At 33.8% G+C, this 20,600-nt stretch overlaps 9 protein-coding genes across 9 annotated transcripts; 4 read left to right on the top strand and 5 right to left on the bottom strand.

Moving 5' to 3' along the window:
• Nucleotides 1-264: 264 nt before the first annotated feature.
• BX664DRAFT_103330 (uncharacterized protein) lies at nt 265-2,146 on the bottom strand. The gene is made up of 9 exons (XM_051539674.1): nt 1,760-2,146; nt 1,563-1,698; nt 1,428-1,485; nt 1,307-1,346; nt 1,005-1,198; nt 859-916; nt 650-761; nt 523-574; nt 265-438 (listed from the first exon to the last, which is right to left on the bottom strand). The coding sequence occupies exons 1-9, from the start codon at nt 1,864-1,866 to the stop codon at nt 302-304; spliced, it is 894 nt and encodes a 297-aa protein (XP_051401691.1). The 5' UTR covers nt 1,867-2,146; the 3' UTR covers nt 265-301.
• On the bottom strand, nt 1,999-5,040 carry BX664DRAFT_294856 (uncharacterized protein; the record flags this gene model as incomplete). Its single annotated transcript, XM_051542122.1, has 7 exons — nt 4,233-5,040; nt 4,060-4,140; nt 3,868-3,983; nt 3,612-3,793; nt 3,322-3,516; nt 2,772-3,260; nt 1,999-2,694 (listed from the first exon to the last, which is right to left on the bottom strand). Exons 1-7 carry the CDS (start codon nt 4,961-4,963, stop codon nt 1,999-2,001), a joined length of 2,490 nt encoding a protein of 829 aa, XP_051401690.1. The 5' UTR covers nt 4,964-5,040.
• Nucleotides 5,041-6,976: 1,936 nt separating this feature from the next.
• BX664DRAFT_329264 (NPL4 family-domain-containing protein) lies at nt 6,977-9,677 on the bottom strand. The gene is made up of 9 exons (XM_051544748.1): nt 9,617-9,677; nt 9,443-9,523; nt 9,265-9,383; nt 8,968-9,156; nt 8,810-8,858; nt 8,502-8,741; nt 7,719-8,423; nt 7,336-7,645; nt 6,977-7,232 (listed from the first exon to the last, which is right to left on the bottom strand). The coding sequence occupies exons 1-9, from the start codon at nt 9,617-9,619 to the stop codon at nt 7,066-7,068; spliced, it is 1,863 nt and encodes a 620-aa protein (XP_051401689.1). The 5' UTR covers nt 9,620-9,677; the 3' UTR covers nt 6,977-7,065.
• Nucleotides 9,678-10,813: 1,136 nt separating this feature from the next.
• Nucleotides 10,814-12,034, top strand: BX664DRAFT_103246 (uncharacterized protein). The gene is made up of 3 exons (XM_051539673.1): nt 10,814-11,173; nt 11,254-11,349; nt 11,422-12,034. Exons 2-3 carry the CDS (start codon nt 11,260-11,262, stop codon nt 11,875-11,877), a joined length of 546 nt encoding a protein of 181 aa, XP_051401688.1. The 5' UTR covers nt 10,814-11,173; nt 11,254-11,259; the 3' UTR covers nt 11,878-12,034.
• A 156-nt stretch (nt 12,035-12,190) lies between these two features.
• BX664DRAFT_313310 (uncharacterized protein) lies at nt 12,191-12,971 on the top strand (the record flags this gene model as incomplete). The annotated part of the gene is made up of 2 exons (XM_051542625.1): nt 12,191-12,513; nt 12,581-12,971. The coding sequence occupies 2 exons, from the start codon at nt 12,191-12,193 to the stop codon at nt 12,969-12,971; spliced, it is 714 nt and encodes a 237-aa protein (XP_051401687.1).
• A 349-nt stretch (nt 12,972-13,320) lies between these two features.
• BX664DRAFT_357694 (histone-fold-containing protein) lies at nt 13,321-14,904 on the top strand. Its single transcript, XM_051547978.1, has 7 exons — nt 13,321-13,623; nt 13,704-13,718; nt 13,811-13,872; nt 13,958-14,078; nt 14,152-14,241; nt 14,375-14,425; nt 14,497-14,904. The coding sequence occupies exons 1-7, from the start codon at nt 13,360-13,362 to the stop codon at nt 14,731-14,733; spliced, it is 840 nt and encodes a 279-aa protein (XP_051401686.1). The 5' UTR covers nt 13,321-13,359; the 3' UTR covers nt 14,734-14,904.
• Nucleotides 14,905-15,897: 993 nt separating this feature from the next.
• Nucleotides 15,898-18,507, bottom strand: BX664DRAFT_372033 (P-loop containing nucleoside triphosphate hydrolase protein). Its single transcript, XM_051548663.1, has 5 exons — nt 18,201-18,507; nt 17,353-18,080; nt 16,950-17,283; nt 16,642-16,880; nt 15,898-16,424 (listed from the first exon to the last, which is right to left on the bottom strand). The coding sequence occupies exons 1-5, from the start codon at nt 18,446-18,448 to the stop codon at nt 16,393-16,395; spliced, it is 1,581 nt and encodes a 526-aa protein (XP_051401684.1). The 5' UTR covers nt 18,449-18,507; the 3' UTR covers nt 15,898-16,392.
• On the bottom strand, nt 15,920-16,273 carry BX664DRAFT_260467 (P-loop containing nucleoside triphosphate hydrolase protein; the record flags this gene model as incomplete). The annotated part of the gene is made up of 1 exon (XM_051540633.1): nt 15,920-16,273. A coding segment is annotated over one exon (354 nt), but the record flags the coding sequence as incomplete, so codon positions are not given.
• Nucleotides 18,508-18,814: 307 nt separating the features above from the next.
• BX664DRAFT_364843 (major facilitator superfamily domain-containing protein) lies at nt 18,815-20,476 on the top strand (the record flags this gene model as incomplete). Its single annotated transcript, XM_051548436.1, has 6 exons — nt 18,815-19,151; nt 19,252-19,519; nt 19,592-19,689; nt 19,755-20,019; nt 20,087-20,112; nt 20,214-20,476. The coding sequence occupies 6 exons, from the start codon at nt 18,815-18,817 to the stop codon at nt 20,474-20,476; spliced, it is 1,257 nt and encodes a 418-aa protein (XP_051401683.1).
• Nucleotides 20,477-20,600: the final 124 nt, after the last annotated feature.

The raw sequence follows: 20,600 nt of genomic DNA, 5'->3' as shown, positions 1-20,600 counted from the left end.
TTACCAATACTGTTTTTTATATTGAATAAGAGAGGCATTTGGATGTCAAGATCGCCCTATCAAAACATGTACATACTAAGAAGAAAAAAAAAATAATCTTATGTAATACACAAGTAATTGTTTATTTCATGGATGGAACAAAAAAAAAAAAAGATAATCATGTACAAAAAGGCATATATATATATATATATATATATATATATATATATATGAGGAAGATGGAATAATAGAGAGAGATAGAGGAAACGAGTAGGTTGCATATGTATATGTGTGTATAAGCGGGAAAAAAGATAATCATCTTTTATACAGTGGATGGGGCTTCAGTATCGTTTTGAGGAGATCCTTCTATAGAAGTGGGTAAACTATTCAAATTTTTTCTATCGAGATGACTACTGAGTGAAGATTGTTCGTAAAGTTCCAATAGATCCAAAGCAACATCTATAACCATGAATATAACAACAAAAAAAAAGAAATCACATTTAGTAAAAATACATAATAATAATGATAGTAGATTTTTCTTACCACGAACTGCTTGTACAGAGACATTGTCAGAAGCTCCCCATTTGTCTACCCACTATAAACGAAAATCATCCATGATATAATTAGATTACTTCTTATACGCTAAAATTGACATTATCATCATACTTACCTCTGTCATCGTCATTTGTAAATCAGCATAAGATGTCCGAAGAGCAAGATAAAGACAACCAAGGGCAACCTCAGCTACAGAGTATTTCAGAGTGATCTTGGGAGAGCAAAGACTAAAAAAGAAAAAAAAAAAAAAAAAGAAAAAAAAAAATAAAAAACAATTAGATATCTTTTCTAAAGTAATGGGAGTACATTCTATTTTTCATTCACCTATCCCACACGAACATCCAAGCCATTCTTGCAATCACATTATAATTCAGAGGCATTTCTATAAGATAGAATGATGATGATAATGAAAGATTAAAACAATAATAATAATAATCACGAAGTAAGTTTTTTTTTTTTTTCTTATTTACCGTTTTCCATCTGTTTCCATACTTCTTTTTGAAGAGTGATTCCGGAACTATGTAAAAGAGAAGTTGAAGGTGATGGTATGGATGGTGTTTGGAAAAAAGGTATGGAGCCCATATTGCGCAAGACATTCAAACAGAATGAAAACGGTAGTTCCCTTTCAAGGTCACAGTCGAGAGCACGTACCAATAAAAGTTCACTTGTTGTTAAAGACGATCGCATTTTAAAGTATATCTAGATAAAACAAAGGAAATTTTAATGAATGCATTCCTCCCTTTCATCATATATATATATATATATATATTACCTCGTCCACTTGTAATACATCTTCTTCAGGATGATAATACCTATACTTCCCAATAACAAAACAAAAATAAATACAAATGATCTATGTTCAAAATGTGTCTAGTTTTTTTTTTAAAAATTACCTATATCCAACATTGACCAGGTCGCGTACTTTCCTTGGAACTTCTGTTGCTTTGCAGGCTAAAAATAAGCAAGTTGTAGCCAACAACTATCATAGAAGTGATATTAATATCGATATAGGGTTTCAGTTCCTTTACCTCTTCATTTGTATAGAGTGGTAGAAGCGGATCCACTGTTTGATTGTTGCGAACATGTTGTTTGCCTTGGTGTTGTGACATAAACTGGTGAAATCGATGATAGTAACATAAAGCAATGCCAGTGGTGCGTACGGGTCTAATCATAACGATCGTCAATATTTTATACATTCATGTATATATATTCAATCAGCACTTACAGATCTAAAGCAGCACTTGCTTGTCGTATATAATGAATCGTGGACATATTCGGTAATATCTGTGTCTCGTAAGTATCGTATGATGCGTTCCTTATACTATGATTCATAATGCAAAATATGTCAAAACAAAAGGTGATAAACAACTGTGAATGTGTATGAGAGAGAAAAGTGAGAAAAATGAGATCCGGAATTTCAAAAATTTTATTATTTCCAAAAAAAAAAAAGTGTAAAACAATCCACTACATATCATGATCTTGGTGAGACAGACTTTTCTCCAAAACATCACAGTAATTTTGATACTTGATAATTTCGTGTAAAAGATACTTTGACTTGGATTCCCAGTTAGACATCACCTTGGTATATTGAGGATGTTTGCTTGGAAACTTGACCATCATCTTCTTTTTGATATCGCGATGTTCATTGATATCAACATTAAGCATGCTTAAATGTTTTTGTAAAGCTTCATATTGTTCCTTTTCATTGAGACTACTAGATACCATTGGTGGAGCAGGAGGTCGCCATTCATATATCATAATATCAGGTGATAATTGCTGCTGATGTTGTTGATGTTGATGCTGTTGATGCTGTTGTTGTTGTTGTTGTTGTTGTTGAAACACTCCAATAGGTTGTTCTTGTCCGTGTAGATCATCTTCATCCAAATTAAGTATCACGTCGTGCAAGCAGTTACCCCATCCATATTCCATATTGCTAACACCACCTGGTAATGGTTCTTTGCTTTGTCTTGCCGCCCAATAATTGCAGGTTGTAGCCCATTCATTGACTTGCGTTTGTGATCCAGCTTGAAACAAATAAACCCCACCATGCGATTGTTGAATGGCAAATACAAAAGGTCGTTGCCGATTATATCCAGGAGGTGGTAGTACATTAGCGAGTGAATGACTGAGAGAAATAGTACCAACCAATTGAGAAAATGCCTAGATATAAAAATTTAAAGAAATTGAGTCTGACAGAAAAGGTCATTATTTTTTTTTTTTTTTTTTTTAGTGCTTACCCCCCATTTATTTCCATTGCTTTCATAAACACTACCTGGTCCCGATTTTGATACGAAAGATTCCGTCATTGCGCCAAACCCAATACCACTAGATCGTAAAACGCTTCGTCGATCTGTATCAGAAGATGATGATACCTTGTTGTTTGTTTGTTGATAACCACCTTGAGTTGTATACATTTTCAGTTCACCATCACCTACCACTAATAAACATTCACGCCAGTCTCGATGTTTGGCTTTTTGTGTTGCATTTTCCAGTAAATGTTTCCGTACTACAACACCTTCTTTCAAGTAAGGAGCTTTATTAATAAACACTGAACCATGAGAGCTCGTATATGATGATGCAGCTGGTGAGTGAGGAGAAGGTGATAAAAGAGATGTTGGATTGCGTAAAGATGATGCACCAGATCCTATTGATGATATCGAATCCCGTTTCCGTTGTTGAGAAGAGGATAAAGGTGATGATGGTGATCTGACAGGACTAATAATAGGCTAGATATATAAAACTTATGAATATAGGAAGACCAATCATTTCATTTGTTCTCATCCTTACATCAGATTCTTCCAACACAATACTGGGTTCAAGCATTGATTTCCGGATAATGGCACCCATATTCTTCTTCATTTCCAAAACACGACGACCACCAATAATACTAGACCTTTTCTCCAGAGTAACAGATTCGACGTCATTACTTTTATCAGACATTGGTTGTAAAATTTGATTTTGTTTAACAGAATTGTATAAATCCTATGTGATTCATAATCAAAAAGCGAAAAGAAGAGAAGATTATAAGAAACACATCATCACATTTCCTTTTTTTTTTTTTTTTTTTTTTTTTTTACCTTCAAATAGGACTCCATATTGATTTCCCAAACTTTAGTGATTTTGACAGAAGATTGATCATAAATGGTTGACATAGTATTCTTCACAAAAGCTTGTTTGGTCATACGTGCATAATTTCCTTGAGCCACATGAAGATCAGTATTCAAAAGCAGTAAAGAGTACACAACTGCATAAACCACATCTATTATAATAAGTAAGGATAATGCAAAAAGGGAATGTTATTTTCAAATATGTATCGTTAGTTATTTGAATTACCTGCGCTACCAAAAACACTTTGAGGATTACATTTCCAATATCGTTTTGCGAACACATCAAGTATACGATCAATTTGTTGAGCTTCAGCCTTGAAATAAAGTTTTCCACAAAGTTTTCTATATAACATATATGTATATAAAGAAAAAGGAATGAATACCGATAATATGCTTTATATGTAAATTTTCAGTTTACCTGAAAGCACTATCCAATCGCAAGGTAGAGAATTCAAAATGGTTCATATAATATACCAGTACGCGGGAATTCAAGGGTTTTCTACGACAAAAATATCAAATATATGGTAAGAACACTATGTACTAGTTTTTTTTTTTTTTTTTTTTTTTTTTTTTTTTTTTTTTTTTGTATACCTTGTTCCTAGCCATTCAGCCATGTGGTTTTTGGTGACTATAGTTTCATCCTCGTTCCAGAGCATTTCGGCCATTTCCTTTGCTTCCTTGCTATCAGAGACTTGAGCAGAGGAGGATTCATAAGATTTGGTTGATTGTGTAGATGTACTTGTTGAAAAAGGGCCAGGTCCAAAGCCGTTCAATACCAGATTTGGGTTTTCGTTCCAAAAGCTTGAGATAGTAAGAGGAGAGTCATCAAACAAATGATCACTACTTATTTTGCTGGTACTAGTGTTATCGTTACTGATATTAATGTTGTTTTGTGCCGTCGTTCTTTGTGCTAAAGTACTTTTTTGTTGATCAAGAAGTATTGAGGTCAGATCGGCTTTATTGATTTTATTGCCATCACCAGTCAAAGTAGCAGCAGATTTTTGTCGCATTCTTTCTTTGTCTTCCTTGGAGAGAGCTTGATTGTTATCATTTTCATTATCAGCTGCTTCGGTACTAGTTGTTGTTGTCATAGTATCCTTCTTCAATACCGGTGGTATCAATTCATCATTAACTAACGACGTATGTTGGACTGTCGGTGGCGATGATGCTGTTATGGAGATTCCATTTGATTGTCGATGCTTTTGTTGTTGTCTTGATCGTCGTTGAGCAGCTTCAATACTGAGTAATAATCCACCTGCACTTCCATAATGACCTCCACTAAGTCGTTTCGACAAACGTGCATCAAAACGTTCACGTTCCATGTCATCTTGACTATACCCCGAGGCATCTACAAATATATCGTCGTTTTCGTCATCATCGTCATCATCATCATCATCATCATCATCGTCATCATCGTCATCATCGTCGTCCTTGTCATCGTCTTCTTCAATATTGTTGTTTTCATTGATATCAATCTTGCCATTACTACGATTACTATTGTCGATTGCTATAGCTTGTCGTAATTCATCGTTGGGTGTACCTTTGCTGATATTTGTCGATTCACCAGCGTTGTTGTAGCCATTGATATTTGATTTTGACTGCAATCCGTTTTCATGATTCTTAGCATCCATATCATCGTTCTGATCAGAAACAGAGATAACACGAGCTTGATTCTTTCGTTGCATATTATTCGCTACTATCACAGCCAAGTCATCATCAGGGTCCTGTTGAATTTGATCTTTGCTGAGATTGGTGTTTGAAGAAATGGATGATGCCGTTGTTGCCCAGTCCAAAGCTTCTTGCGAAGTAAAAGAGTCTCCACCAAATGTACTATAGATTGAATAGGATACCGATGATTTCCGGGTAGAGACTGACCAGCGAGGAGGAGTAGGTGTGACAGAAGAGGAGTTTGGTGATGCTCGATTGGTATCGATGAGGTCATGATCTTTCAAAGGTTCGTGATAAAGAGGTGCTGGTGTTGGACTACTATTTCCAGGGTTTATTACTACAGGAGGTGTTGGAACGGAAGAGGTGATAGTAGGACGTCGTTCAATTGACTGCTGTTCTTGTTCCTGTTCTTGTTCCTGTTGTTGTTCCTGTTGTTGCTGCTTTTGTTGCTGCTTTTGTTGTTGCTGTTGTTGCTGTTGTCGCTGATTTTGATAATAAGGTATATTAGATGAATCTAAAGTTGATTTTCGAGCAAGAGTGGGCTGTTCAGATCCATAAGACGATGAGGTGTGGGTATGTTGTTTGTTATTACTTTTGTTGTTGAGGATTCTTGAGCGATATTCTTGAGGTATGCTTGAAATGAGATCATCTGGCTGCTTAGATGGTGGAGGAGGTGGTGGTGGAGGAGGTGCCAGTGGTATATTATGATAGGACCTTGATGATTTGACAGATACGACGCTTCCTACCGAACGAACTTGTGGAGCTTCATCATCATCTATAGACTAATATTGGTAGTATAAGTATTAGTCATATCAAATAATATATAAAACTTACTTTGCCTAGCTTTTTGAAGAATTTGCCAAAACCTTTCCGGCTGCTACTGGATTTCTAAATTGGATAAAAAAAAAAAAAAAAAAAACTTGTTAGTTGAGTATCAAGCTAAGGGGTCTTGTACATATTTATATATTTAGCATATTTCAAGTTATATATTTCACTATACCTTCTTTGCATCGTCTGCTGTCAGTGCATCTGTCCTGAAAGATCTATCTTGACTTTGAAATAAAGAAGAATCCAAAAAAGAGTCGTACTTTGAAGGTGGAGAAGGTAGTTCCTGACGTCGTAAAATTGGTTCAGTCGTTGGTTGGTAAGAAGTAGTACTAGGGAGTGGGATTAGATCAGGTTCCATCAAAGGTTTTCTTTTTACTTGTTGTTGTTGTTGTTGTTGTCTAAATGAAGGTAAAGGATGATGTACACCGTTAGTTGTTATATATGATTGTTGATGTGTTCCTTGTTGTTTGGCAGGAGGGTTTGGTGGTGGTACAGTACGAGAGAGATATCTTGTAGGTTTTCCTTCTTTATTAATTGAGTCTGTTTTACAAGAAGTAGTAGAAGGAAGAGGAGGTCGTTCGGTATAATGTTCCTTTTCTAGAGTTGTTGGAGGAGGAACAATACGAGAATTAGGCAACATGGCAAGTGGAATATCAAAAAAAAAAAAAAAAAAAAAAGAAAGAAAAAGAAAGAGGAAGAAAGAGCGTTTTTTCTTTTGGTCCCTAGTAGATAAAAAAGAACAGCTTAAATGATTGGTGTAACTTACTATCCAAAAATGGAGTCGCAAACTAAATTGGAGACATCACACATGTTCTCTATGCAAAAAGATGAAAGACTATGTATACTCTTGGTAAGACAAAAAAAAAATATATATGTTTATTCTTCACAAAAAAATATCATCCTTTCTATCCTTTATAATGTATTCTAACTAATCAGATAATGGTAATCCACACATTTCACAATTGTTGTTACTACCAGGATTAGTAAATGTACAGTGTTTGCAAGAGATTTCAGTTACAATAGTTTCAGATGGTGTATTTGTTCCAGAGCCACTTCTTGATTGTATAGATGGTGTATTGATTCTTGCGTTGCCTTCTAAAGAAAAAAAAAAAAAAAAAGAGGAGGGGATAAAATAATAATAAAATAAAAATGAGCATGTGACGATCCTATCTCCCTTTCTATATATTAATTTGTTTACCTGCTTCCTTAAGAACCATCAATAATGTTTGCCATCCTTGTAGTTGATCTAGAATATCTATATTGATATCCGAAGCTTTGGTTGCAATATCACATACAATCTTGAACTCTTCTCGAGAAAGCATGTCCATAGATCGTATAGCGCATAAAACATGGAAATCTGAAAGTAATGCCTGAAGATCATCCTTTGATTTACCACGAAGAAGATGCTTTCCAAGAGTACCAATATCAGGATGAGACACCCCTTCTGCTGTCAGATCTCTACTATCAGTAAATAGAGGAGAAGGTTTTTGAGGAAATCCATTTGTCACCTAAAAAGGAAAAATAAATAAATAAATAAATAAAAAACATTTAGTCATTTTTAAAAAAAAAAATCAATCTTACGTTGACCAAAAGGTATTCCACAGGAAAAGTAGGTTTTGCAGATTCTTGAACCATTACACCATATTCATTCTTGAATTTATAAAATACTTCAGGTACATATCGTTGATGTGGGATACTTTCCTTGACACGGACCACAGATGGATTTCGACTTGGTTCCACAATTCCAGCATCATGCATGGCTGTCATAGTATCGGAAACTTGATAAGCACTGACACCAATGTTGCCTTCGAGATCACCAGAAATTACACATGTCACAAACTTGGAACCATATTTCCCTGTCACAGCGTGTCGACTAACGTTAGGATGAGCAAGTTGCATTTCCGCAGCAAAAGAGCATTCCAATGAAGATAAAAAGTGAGAGTCTACATGTCGCTTTGTCACAACCTTTCCACTTCCACTACCATCATCTATCAAGTCAGTAAATACAACACCAACCTTAGATAATCCACAAGCGTGAGCAACATCATCGATCAAAACTTCTTCCTGCCATGGAATAGATAATTTCAGTCCATCAACATGATTTTCTTGAGGAGGTTCATAAATTGCTTCAACCACAGCTTTGATTCCCAGAGGTACTTCAAGATAAGGTTCATATCGTCCATATAGGTATCCAATCCTTTGATTACCAGTTTGTCGCCAATAATTCAAAAAGTTGTCGATTAATGATGCTGATGAAAATTCTACATGATCGACTACACGATAGGTCTATAATTTCCAAAATTAATATTGCCTTATGTATATCATTTATCCCACTCTTTTTTTTTTTTTTTATGTATATATTACCTGTCGTTGTAAAGTAATGGCACTAGGTTGACATTTAGTACAGATTCCTTCTGGCCAAGACGCATGACCTCCTGTACAGGGGACTTTGACTTTATAGCTTGGTTCTTCTAAGGGAGGCAGTTGTGTAAGGATTGCAGATGATGGCGCTTTGGTTTGTTGAGCTGAATTAATATGACGTAAATAAGAATGAAATGACATATGCTTGATCTTATTTTCTTCCAGGTATCCTTTATCATATGGCTAAAAAAAAAAAAAAGATAGATAAGAATCTATAGATCAACCTTTTTTTTTTCTATTCATTTACTTACTTCGAGAGGCATACAATAATCACACATTGCATTATCTCCATGTCGACAGCTATCAACAGTAACAAAAACAAAATAAAAATAAAATAAAATAAAAAATACTTCCAAGTTAGACATATTATTGATAAAAAAAAAATCATAATTTTTCCTTTCTTCTTTACAATTTTGGATCCTTAGATCTCTTAATCAGTCCACGTTGTTTTTCTAAAAAGTCATCGACAGGGTCTTGTTTAGTATGGGCGAGTTTATCCATAGATATATTTCCATTTATATCAGGTACAGGTGGTTGGATATCTGCCGGTTTGTTGTCTTCAGGATCTGTATACGTCACATACACAATATCTCCATGTCTGTGTGTTTTCCAAAAATAAAACGAAATAAATTAAAATAAAGATAAAAATAAAAATCAAAGGTAAATTAATTTCAGTTTCCATCTTTCTTTCTTCGCTTTTTCTTACTTAAGGTTTGCAGAAGAAAGACTGTTATTTTGAAGTTGCCCAATAGGTGTAGCGTCCGCTGTATTTTGTTTGTTGCTGATCGCTATAGTAGATGCATCCACATTATGTAACTGAGCAATCTAATCAAATATAAAAACTTCACATAAGACATTTATAAAAAACAAATGATATAAAATACCTTAGCTGCCAAAGAACCAAACGTTTCTTGAGGTTCCACTTGTACGCGAGCCATACCTTCTTTGGAACGAATTCGAAGAAGCTAACATGAAAACAAAGTAAAGTTTCATTAATATGTATCCAAAAAGATAGATGAATATGTAATTTTTTATTCTTATTTTTTTTTTCTACTAACCATATTGATTGAAGATTGGAGGGAAAAAGTAACAAAATATGACTTTAATAAAAAAAAAAAAAAAAAAGGAAGAGGAGGAGAGGATTATTTAGGACTTTTGTTCAATAATAAATGACGGAATTCAAAAATAACATGTCGCTAAAAGTCACCTACAAAAATTGATTTGCAAGGCCAAATTCACAAAGCATATCTTCTCCAATCTAGAAAACATACTGTTGATCAATACTAGTGTGAATGGAGTATTTGAATAATCAAGAATTATATTATCCTATATGTTATACATAATAATGGCTCGTTTATTGTTGGATGGTATTCAAAATGGTAAAAAAAAAAAAAAAAAAAAAAAAAAAGTACGTTGTAGAAAATAAATTAATCCTGCTCTTTTTGTTTCTTCATTATTTTGTACATGGAACATTGATATTGTCTTCACTCTTTTTGTATGCCACATAATACGACTATCTCGGTTTGTCTTTTTCTCATTTGGTTCTTTTATTGATTTTTTTTATTAAGATATAGTTTCATTCGTCTTATTATATCATTCTTCTTCTTTAATAAAGTTAATTGTATTCATATTTTTTTTTATTATTCAGTAAAGCTTTGTAATTGTATCCTCACCAGCATTTATGTAATCCATGCTAAATGCCATAAATTTAGATTCCGATATCTCGAAGAAAAAGTGGTTTGAGAAAAAAAAAAAGTTACTGTTCCTTCCCTTCTCTTTGTTTTTCTTCTTTTTATTTTTTTTTTTACTTTTCATTTTTATCTTCTTATATTCTAATGCCTTACATTATATTCTTCTTTATTCTCATTTCTATCTATACCTAATTTGATGGCAAGAAAGAAACTTCAACCCAACGTTTACAATCAAAACTTATATCCCAAAACATGTTTACAACAACAACCGCGTCGAACTCAATTAAAAAATCCAACTTGACAAGCAAGAAGTAACAAGATATATCAAAAGAACTTTTGAGACACGATTGACAAAACAATTGAATGAGATTATAGCCAATAATTGCAACAAACAACCAACAAGTATGCAAGTCAAGCAAACCTTCCAAACTAACAAAAAGTACGAACCAACTGGAATCCGGTGTCTGAAATGATATAAATCTGATACCGAAGCTCTATGGCTGCTTTATATCGACAATTATATCAAGATGATGCTGGCAATGAATTAAAATAATCGAACTTGGAACCAACAATGAACAATTTCAAAGGTGTTGTTCATCCTGAAGATATATCGCTAGTCAAACTCATGGAAAAGGAATAATCAAACAAATCTATCAATTACATTGGTTGTGATCCTGGTATGGTTACCTTTCTCACTACTGTGATATAACGGCCAGTCAGGTTGGATTCCGCTTAGCTCTATCAAACAAATTTGAAGCATTGGCGCCTTTGGCTGAAGAAGCAAAAAAACGATCAGGACTTCCGATTTAATATGCTGAAGGCTCAGAAATTAACCATTAGCTTGAAGTAAATCCATTCGAATGCTCATATCAAGAAATAAAGTAAAGTACTCGAACGAAGAAAAAAGCTTTGGAGCAAAAGAAGGTAAGCAGAAAAAAAAAAGGCAAAGAAAATTTGCTTACTTTTTTTTCTCACTTTTTATTTCTTCTTTTTCATATAAATAGGTAGCCATGGAAGGTCGAAAAAGTATTTCAGAGTTGGAATCAGAATTATCATCCCATATTTCGACTGATACAACAAAGGTCAAAGAAAATCATGCTGTAAGTAATACCTGTACCAGATAAAGCTTGGTCTAACTTCTTTTTTTTTTTATTATTATTATTAAAACGTAGACAATCAAGTCATACCAACAACGATTGTCTTCATTTTATTCTTACAACAATGCTGATCAACGCGCAAAACGAAATCAACCAATATTGAATCGAAAAGCATATTCTTTGGAAGCAAACCTCCACCGTCAGAGATGTAGCAATACCAGCAACAAGAACGACAAAAAGGACAAATCGCAAAACAAACTCATCAACAACATCAGTCAAAACTCTATCGTCTGTCATACTGATGAATTTCGATCAACAAAGTTGTGTTCCTTGTGTCACCAACCTATTCATCATCCTAAGAAAAATATTAAAGGAAAGGTATCGCCAAACTATGGTGCCGTTACATGTGATAATCCTGATTGTTTTTGTCGAAAGTATGGATTCGTGGATCGTAGCCGTGATTTGAATACAGCCACCAACAGGATTATGATTGATATTGAACAATTGGCTTCCGACCCTCTTGCACTTTGATTGATGAAGATAGTAACAACAACAAAATGTCTACTTACTTCGAGGCTGTACATCCTGGATTGGTCGAATGCAGCAATCGTTAGCCCATGATCTAGAAGGAAATTTTTAATTGTAAGTACATACTTCATATATAAGATATATATCTTATAGTGATCACTCATCAATTCTTTTTTTTTTAAACGCCCGTTTCATTTTTTTTTTCTGGGTGGGAACCTAGTCCACGGGTGTTTGCAAAAAATGATGTGACTGAATTCAACCACAGGTAATCATTTTTCTAACTTTCTTTTACCTTCTTTTCTTATTGCATAAATACATGAATTCTCTCGCTTCGGAAATACTCAATGTAATTACTAATCTTCTTCGTGATGACCAACAAACTTTAGTTCAACTTAGTTTTGTCTCTAGAACTTTTCATCAAGTCGCCATTCCTTATCTTTACCGTGCACCATCTATATTATCCTTCCATCAACTCACACTATTCATACAACGATTGACTCCAAGATATTCTGAATTGATCAAGATCATCGACTTGCAAGGTATACCTGATCGTTGGCAGCAAGATATTGGATCCGTTTTAAATACATTACTTTTACGTACTATCCACCTTGAGAACCTTGATGTTGGTTTTTGCAACTTGTAATTATTCTAAAGTCATACTATAATTACTTCTTCTTCTCATACACTTTTTTTTTTTATGAAATAGGGATCCTCGAAGAGTAATCTCATCAATCTCAAATTGCTCATCTTTACGGTATTTATCATTGAAAGCTGTTCGAAACGTCACTGACGAAGTTGTGGAAAACTTTGTACGGGATCATCCAAGTCTTATTGGACTAGATATATCCTATAGCTCGATTACCGATGATTCAATATACACCATATCACAACATTGTATATCTTTGGAAGAATTGGACATATCCGGGTGTGAACAAATATCGGAAGAAGGCATTAGGTTTTTGGCACAACAATGTAAGCAATTACGATATATCAATATTAAAGATTGTTATAATGTAGTCCCTGCAGATGGTGAATTTGATGAATTTCCAATTACAACGGATGATATTTGGGAAACAGATGAAGATGATCTGTCGTGATATTAACAACCAAAGATGTGAATGGATTATTAGTATTAGTGTTGTAGATTTGTTATATTCTGTAGAATAGAATTGATCATCCCCCCTATTTGAAAATAAAAATTTGTGTTGTATATATTTGATTTGAACTAACATTTAATTCTAACATTTCATCGGAACTCTTATTGATTGGTGGGGGTCTTTCATGCCCATCATCAAGTATCAGATTTTTTCATTTTCAGCCATGGATATTCTTGAATCCCCAGCGGAACTCATCCAATCGTATGTGACGTGTAAAAGATCTCAATGTGTAATTTTTTTTTTTTTTTCGTCTCGTCTTTCTTTTTCTTTTTTCTTTTTTTTTTTTTTTCTTTAACTTCCACGAACACACACTCATAGTGATTACAACATGGCATCTAACAACGATCCACATTACCATCATCAACAACCTAGTAATGCTGCTATTGCTACAGCTGCTGCTGCTGCTGCCGCTGCTGCTGCCGCCGCTGTTTCAGGTAGTGCTACCGCGCCTGGAGGTCATCCTGTTTTCGATCTTCCAAAGTTTTGGCACGAACAAATGGGAATTGCTGATGCCAGTGAACCCGACTTTAAAAACCATCCTTTACCATTGGCCCGTATCAAAAAGGTTATGAAAACAGATCAAGATGTCAAGGTAAAATGAAAAAGAAGGACTATAGTCAGATAATTTTCTTTTTACTTACGTGTCATCCTTTATTTTTTTATTTCCTCTAGATGATCAGTGCCGAGGTATGAATATTTAAAAATAATAGTTCTTGAATAATACTTTTTTTTTTTCTTTATATGTTCCCAATTCTCATTTTTATTTTATTCTTATATAGGCTCCTATTTTATTTGCTAAAGGTTGTGAAATCTTCATCACTGAACTCACAAAGCGCGCTTGGTAAGTAGAAAATAATGATATCAATGAAAAGAAGTGGACAATATATGTTTATCTTTACTTCCTTTTACTATTTATATATACATAGGGTTCACGCTGAAGAAAACAAACGACGAACACTTCAACGATCAGATATTGCTACAGCTATATCAAAAACGGATATGTGCGACTTTTTGATTGATATTGTACCCCGTGAAGAAGCATCAAAAGTATATAAACAGAAAAATATGAAAAGTTCTATATTCTCACTTTTAATTATTTCTGTTTCTATATTTTAAATAGGCACCAAGTTCTGCTGTATATGATCAGCAACAAAGTTATGCCAGCTATTATCAACAACCACCAAACCTTCCATCTTATCCACCTGGACAGGTACGTATGAATGAACTTAGACGAAATGAACCAGATTTCGCTCTATATTAAATATCAACTGAGCGATCAATAATCACAGAATAGAACTGATATCTTTTTTTATTTTAAAAAAAAAAAAAAAACTAATGTTTAGGTTCCTCAACAACAACAAATGGATGCTGCTTACTATCCACCATTGTCTCAGGTAAAATAAAATTAATACGATACTAACCATTACTCATATACATTATTCGTATGTTATTCTATTTTATATAGTTGACTCCGGAACAAGTACAGCAATACCAATTACAATTACAACAATTTGCTGCCCAACAGCAGCAACAGCAACAACAACAACAGCAACAACAGCAACAACATCAACAACAGCAGCAACAACAGCAACAACAGCAACATTCATATACATCTCACCACTCCATGTCCGAAACTCAATCCCAAAACCAACCTGCTCAATCTTCTGTCAACTCATCAAGGTCAGACGAAAAGCATGAATAGATTGTCCTTAGTTATTATAGTTTATCTTTTCTTTGTCTTTGAAAGTGTTACTTCCTTTTTATTATATATTTATTCTTAGTTTTATTGATTTGTTTATTTTTATTTTTATTATTTTGCTTGTATTACTTTTATCAATCATTTTCAATAAACATCCCTTATGTCTTTCATTTATATTACAGTATTGTTTTTCTTTATCAAATGTTACACATAAGTTGACTACCAAAGAGGACACTTGCGCATAAATTTACTTGGTTCCTCGGGATTTCAATGTGTTAGACAAAATAAAAAAAAAAAAATGGATGGATTGCTATGGCGTTCTTTGATGATAAATGATGATGATAGATAAATGAATGAGTTGGTTTGTATAAATATTCATATAAATAATTCTATGTACTTCCTAAGGTAATGACTAATGATGATAATCATCATGATGTGGAGACCATTGAGTATGACCTTATTAAAGCATCATATAAATTTAGGCATCCACTGACAATATCAAAGAGAGAGAATAAAGAAAATAGAAATAAAATGGAAAATACGTGGTATGGAGTATTACATCATAATGATGATTAGTGTTAGTACTTTTATAGTTTCGATGGTAATATTGTCATGCCATAATACCGTTCCTATTCTTTCTATAGTATAATGTTACAGGTAGTTGAATGTTGCCAATCAATCATCATCAACCTTTTATTTTCTTTTTCAATATCATAAATCCTGCAAACTCTACCTGCCTTTTCATGTATTATCATCCATCAGTCAATTATTATCTAGATATTCATCAGTCTTTTCTTCTTCTTTAAGAAAAAAAAAATAAAATAAAATTGTAAAGTACTTTTGTTTATTGAATATAAAATGAAAACTATGAAGTATATATATTTCTAAGCTAAAATGTAGGACATATGAAAAGTAATCAAGGAGATAGATGATCAAAGTAAAATATAGAAGAGCAGCAAAAAAAAAAAAAAAAAAAAAAAAAAAAAAGAGAGAGAAATGAGAATAAAAAAGGATAATTCCAAACTATCTAGTATCCACCATATCCACCTTGATAATCACCTTGGTAGCCACCTTGATAGCCACTAGCATCATATGATACACCACCACCATAACCATAACCATAACCACCACCACCTATTTAAAAAAAAAAAAAAAAAAAAAGAGTGAGACACTAATTTGAATAATATCTTTATAACTTACCATAAGAAGCACCTCCATAACTTCCCCGTCCATAACCACCACGACCTCTTCCTCGACCACCTCGTGCACCTCGTCCACCGCCACTACCTCTTCCAGCAGCAGCCATAGCTTGTAATCGAGGATCAATTTCCTGGTTGGTTTCTTGAAGGATATTGATTAGTTCCCGAGCTTGACGAGCATTGTCAGTAGTAAAGAATGTGATTGAGGAACCAGTGCGACCACCACGACCAGTACGACCCACACGATGTACATAATCTTCAATGTTAGTAGGGAAATCATAATTGAGTACAAATTTGACATCCTTGACATCTATTTTAAAAAAAAATACAATAAATAAAAAGACCTTTTTTCCCTCATTTTCTTTTCTTTTTTTTTTTCTTCAAACGATATAAAGGAAAAGAGAGAGAGTTTCCAAAAACAATAACAAAAAGAGCTTGAATGGTAGATCTATTGGTCTTTCTTTCATATTGTTGTTGTTTCGAGTATTCCCCCCTCTTTAGCCAGTCCATCATTATGATTCCAACGATAACAATACATAAAAGAAAAAGAAAAAAGGAGAGATAAAAAACATATAAGAAATCATGATTTTTTCGATCTTAATTCATCAAAAAAATGCTCCATTTCATATGTTACTTGTCCCCCCCTTCTTTTCTTTCCATCATGTTCCCCCTCCTCTCCTTGTTTTTTAATTATTATTTTGATTTTTTTTACCTATACCACGAGAGGCAACATCAGTAGCAACCATAATAGGATGACCACCAGTACGGAATTGATTCAATACCCAGTCACGTTCATTTTGTGCTTTATCACCATGAATAGCCAAAGCAGGGAATCCATCTTGTCGTAAGAATCGTGTAATATCATCAGCAGTTCGTTTTGTACTTGTAAAGATAATAGTTTTTCGTTCATTTTCAGGTTCATCCATGATACGTTCTAAATGTACAATCAATCTATGAAATAATGATAATAATAATAAAGAATTAGGATTTCACCTTTTTAATTGATACACTACTACTTACTTTCCACGTTTTTGAGTTTCATCACAAACTTCCACAGTCTGAGTCACATTTTGTGAGGCACTTAATGATAAAGATCCAACAGTAACTTGAATATAAGATTTGAGATAACTTTCGGCCAATTGTTGTACAGATTTAGGCCAAGTAGCACTCCACATAAGGGTTTGACGATCAGGACGAATTTGATTGACAATCTTACGAATTTGAGGTTCAAAACCCATATCCAACATACGATCAGCTTCATCAAGAACAAGGTAGGTGACACGACGAAGATTGGTTCGACCGGATTCCAACATATCAATCAAACGACCAGGAGTGGCGATACAAATTTCCACACCTAACAACATTTTCAAAAAGAAAAGTAAGGATAATTGAACATTTATATAGTTTTTTTTTTTTTTATTACCTCTAGATAAATCTCTAATTTGGGGTCCCCGAGGAGTACCACCATAAAGACAAGTATTCTTGATTCTTGAAGATTGACCAAATTTGACACATTCTTGTTGAATTTGTACGGCTAACTCTCTAGTAGGAGCCAAAACTAAAACAATAGGACCATCACCAGGTTGAAGAAGTGGTTGAGCATTGATATGAACAATAGCAGGGAGAATATAGGCCAAAGTTTTTCCAGAACCAGTTTCAGCCACACCCACAACGTCATCACCTTTCAATGCCATAGGCCATCCTTGACACTGAATAGGAGTAGGAGAAGGGAAACCAAGCTTTTCAAGTTCACTCATCACATATCCAGGGAAATTGGCTTCAGCAAAAGTTTTGAGAGGTTTTGGAACATCGATACCTGTTACCGTCATACCAGCTGCTGCTCGAATTTGATTTGCTTCTTCCAAGGTTCTTGCTGTGACATCAGGATGTTCAACATAAAAATTTTTTTCGAATTTTGGTAATGAATTCATATCCCATTGAGTATTCTTCAAAGTGTTACCCAATTGAGACATACGATCACCGCCTTGGAAGTTAACACCATTGTTATAAGAAGAATATCCGCTACCACCATAATTGCTTTGTCCATAACTACTACCATTACTAGACGGAGCATTTCCCCCAAAAGAGCTATTGGAACGATAAGAACTATATCCACGATCATTGGTTTTACTTGTGCTTGAAGATTCATAACTAGATATTTAAAATCAAAAGGATAATTGAGTATGATATAAATAAATAAATAAATAAATAATAATAATAATAACAATAACAATAATAACAATAATAATAATAAAAAAAATGAGTACTTACTGGCGACTTGATCTTCTTGGAGAAGTTTCACGATTGTCTCTATAGCTTCTGCTGCTATGACGATCACGACTGCTGCGATCACGGCTTCTACTACGTCGATCACGGCTGTTATAATCACGGCTGCTACTATGTCGATCACGGCTACTATAATCACGACTGCTACTATGTCGATCACGGCTATCATGGTCACGACGACTAGATTCACTATGGTGTCTACTTGAAGAATAGGAAGAAGTATATGAAGACATTGTTTTTTCTTTATTATTTGTGATGAAAGAAAGAAAAAAAAGTAAAAAGGAAAAAAAAAAAAGGAGAGCACAAAAGAATTAAAGAGAAAATTTTTTTGGTTTGATAAAAGACAATGTTGAATTTGATTGGATCGAACCAATTTCCTTGTCTGAGATTGAAGTGACCCTAATATAGACTTTGTCTGTTCTTTTTTTTTTTTTTTTTTTTCTTCTTTCTGTTCTCTTTTTTATACCATATACCCCCCCTTTTTCATGGTTGAAGTCAATGAAACAACTACATTAGTACATACTAATTCGATATATAGAATACCTTGGCGATGGTTTATTTTATTGTCTTTTTCTTTATTCTCCTTCTCCAATGCACTAATGTGGGTTACCTTCGCTCCTTGTCTTTATATCTTTGTTGATTATTACTTCCACCATGTAAGCACTTTTACTATCAATGCTATTCATTCTCTCTCTTCTATATATATGTTACTATACCCTCTTGTTGTGTATTTTACTTTTGGTGTTTTTGATGATATATCATTCAAAAATGATCAAGTTCCTTCTCATTCTACTGTCCCTGGAAGTGGTCTTCGTCGGGGTATCTTGATTGGTGCTGTTCTAAATGTGATTGGATCTGGTATGCGTTGGTTTGGTGCAATACCTTCACTCTACGGTTTTTTATTCTTATTTATTGGACAATCTATTGCTGCTCTAGGTAATAAAAAGAGGAGAACAAAAAAAAAAAAATAGGGATGCCATTTAACAGATCGTATAATCATTTCCAAAAATGATTTAACTTTATTTATTATTTATAGCTCAGGTGTTCATGCTGGCTATTCCTCCACAGCTGGCCGTAGCTTGGTTTCCGGAATCCGAAATCAATGTGGCAACATCGATCGCAGTATCTGCAAACAATTTGGGCATTGCGATAGGCTGCCTATGGTCTCCTTGGGCAATCCATCTCGACACTATGTTGGATGACATACCTCATTTATTACTTTTACAATTCATCATGTGTACTTTGGTTATTCTTATCATTACAGTAGCATTTCAAAAGCAACCTCCATGTTATACTCAGACAAGGTAACTTAAGTTGGATAGCCAAATGACTTTTTTTTTTTTTTTTGGTAACAATACTCACATGTCTTTTTATAGTGTGGACATTTCAAATTCAAATGTTGATTCTACTACTCAAAGACTTTTCAAGGAAAAGAATTTTATCCTTCTATTACTTTCTTATGGTGTTATATTTGGTAACTGAAAGGTATAGGGTTTTATTATAGATATATTTACTGTTATGAATTATCTTTATCAATAGGTGCTCAATGTGCCATTATTACTTTGATTGATCAAATCTTGCTTCCTCCTTTTACTGGAATTATTGTTGAAAACGATGTTGGTATTCTCTCTTGTGTGACCTTATTTGTTGGTGTACTCGGTAGTATCCTGGTTGGTCATTATCTGGACAACACCAAGAAATATCGTCTCGTGTGTGGTACATTATCTATCTTGACCAGCTTCAGTATGATTGTATTATATATTTCTATTGAATGGAAATCGTTTTGGGGTGTTGCATTCTCATGGTAAGTTCAAAATATGCAGATATTGTCAATGACATTAGTTACCTTTTTTTTTCTTTTCTTCTTTTAGTATTGGATTTGGAGCATCATCCTACTGTAAGTCTTTGAAAGAAAAGGGAGAAAAAAAAATAGAAAAGTAATCATCGATCATCTCATTTTTATTCTTTATATATATATTATTTATTTGTTTTATTCAGCTATAGCTCCTGCAATCTTTCAATACTGTGGAGAACTATTCTATCCTGTTAATGAGATCATTCCTACTGGTTATTTATTCTTGATCGGCAATATTGGGGGTGTTATTTTAGTTGCATTTATGGGATGGACTGAAAATACGGATAGTGATTTCAATATGCGTTGGCCTATGATCTATCTACTAATAGCAGTGATTATTGGAAGTCTAGCTATGATTCGTGTGAATGGTCCATTGAAACGATCTTTGACGACAATATTAGTATAGATTGACTTTTATTAGAACACTTTATACATATATCCGTTCTCTCATATAGATAGATTACTTGTATTTTTAGATTTAGTTGTCGTGGGCTTTTATAAACTAATAATAAAACTTACTGTGTACCTTT

Source organism: Halteromyces radiatus (assembly GCF_025201355.1).
Source record: "Halteromyces radiatus strain CBS 162.75 chromosome Unknown BX664scaffold_3, whole genome shotgun sequence".
NCBI classification, from domain to species: domain Eukaryota; kingdom Fungi; phylum Mucoromycota; class Mucoromycetes; order Mucorales; family Cunninghamellaceae; genus Halteromyces; species Halteromyces radiatus.
The sequence above is the reverse complement of the archived record's forward strand: the minus strand, read 5'-3'. Positions and strand labels throughout refer to the sequence as shown.

Excerpts from the sequence above, each read along its gene's own strand:
- BX664DRAFT_103330 (XM_051539674.1), bottom strand. The coding sequence starts at position 1,866 with ATGAATCATAGTATAAGGAACGCATCATACGATACTTACGAGACACAG. Across the intron at positions 1,347-1,427 it reads CTGGTCAATGTTGGATATAG|GTATTATCATCCTGAAGAAG; the intron begins GTAATTTTTAAA and ends TGGGAAGTATAG. Across the intron at positions 575-649 it reads TACAAATGACGATGACAGAG|TGGGTAGACAAATGGGGAGC; the intron begins GTAAGTATGATG and ends TTTCGTTTATAG.
- BX664DRAFT_329264 (XM_051544748.1), bottom strand. Across the intron at positions 9,157-9,264 it reads CTTTCTTCTGCAAACCTTAA|ACATGGAGATATTGTGTATG; the intron begins GTAAGAAAAAGC and ends GAAAACACACAG. Across the intron at positions 8,859-8,967 it reads AGATCTAAGGATCCAAAATT|CTGTCGACATGGAGATAATG; the intron begins GTAAAGAAGAAA and ends TACTGTTGATAG.
- BX664DRAFT_372033 (XM_051548663.1), bottom strand. The coding sequence starts at position 18,448 with ATGTCTTCATATACTTCTTCCTATTCTTCAAGTAGACACCATAGTGAA. Across the intron at positions 17,284-17,352 it reads AATTAGAGATTTATCTAGAG|GTGTGGAAATTTGTATCGCC; the intron begins GTAATAAAAAAA and ends AAATGTTGTTAG. Across the intron at positions 16,881-16,949 it reads GAAACTCAAAAACGTGGAAA|ATTGATTGTACATTTAGAAC; the intron begins GTAAGTAGTAGT and ends ATTATTTCATAG.
- BX664DRAFT_357694 (XM_051547978.1), top strand. The coding sequence starts at position 13,360 with ATGGCATCTAACAACGATCCACATTACCATCATCAACAACCTAGTAAT. Across the intron at positions 14,079-14,151 it reads CCCGTGAAGAAGCATCAAAA|GCACCAAGTTCTGCTGTATA; the intron begins GTATATAAACAG and ends TATTTTAAATAG. Across the intron at positions 14,426-14,496 it reads ACTATCCACCATTGTCTCAG|TTGACTCCGGAACAAGTACA; the intron begins GTAAAATAAAAT and ends TATTTTATATAG.
- BX664DRAFT_103246 (XM_051539673.1), top strand. The coding sequence starts at position 11,260 with ATGGAAGGTCGAAAAAGTATTTCAGAGTTGGAATCAGAATTATCATCC. Across the intron at positions 11,350-11,421 it reads AGGTCAAAGAAAATCATGCT|ACAATCAAGTCATACCAACA; the intron begins GTAAGTAATACC and ends ATTAAAACGTAG.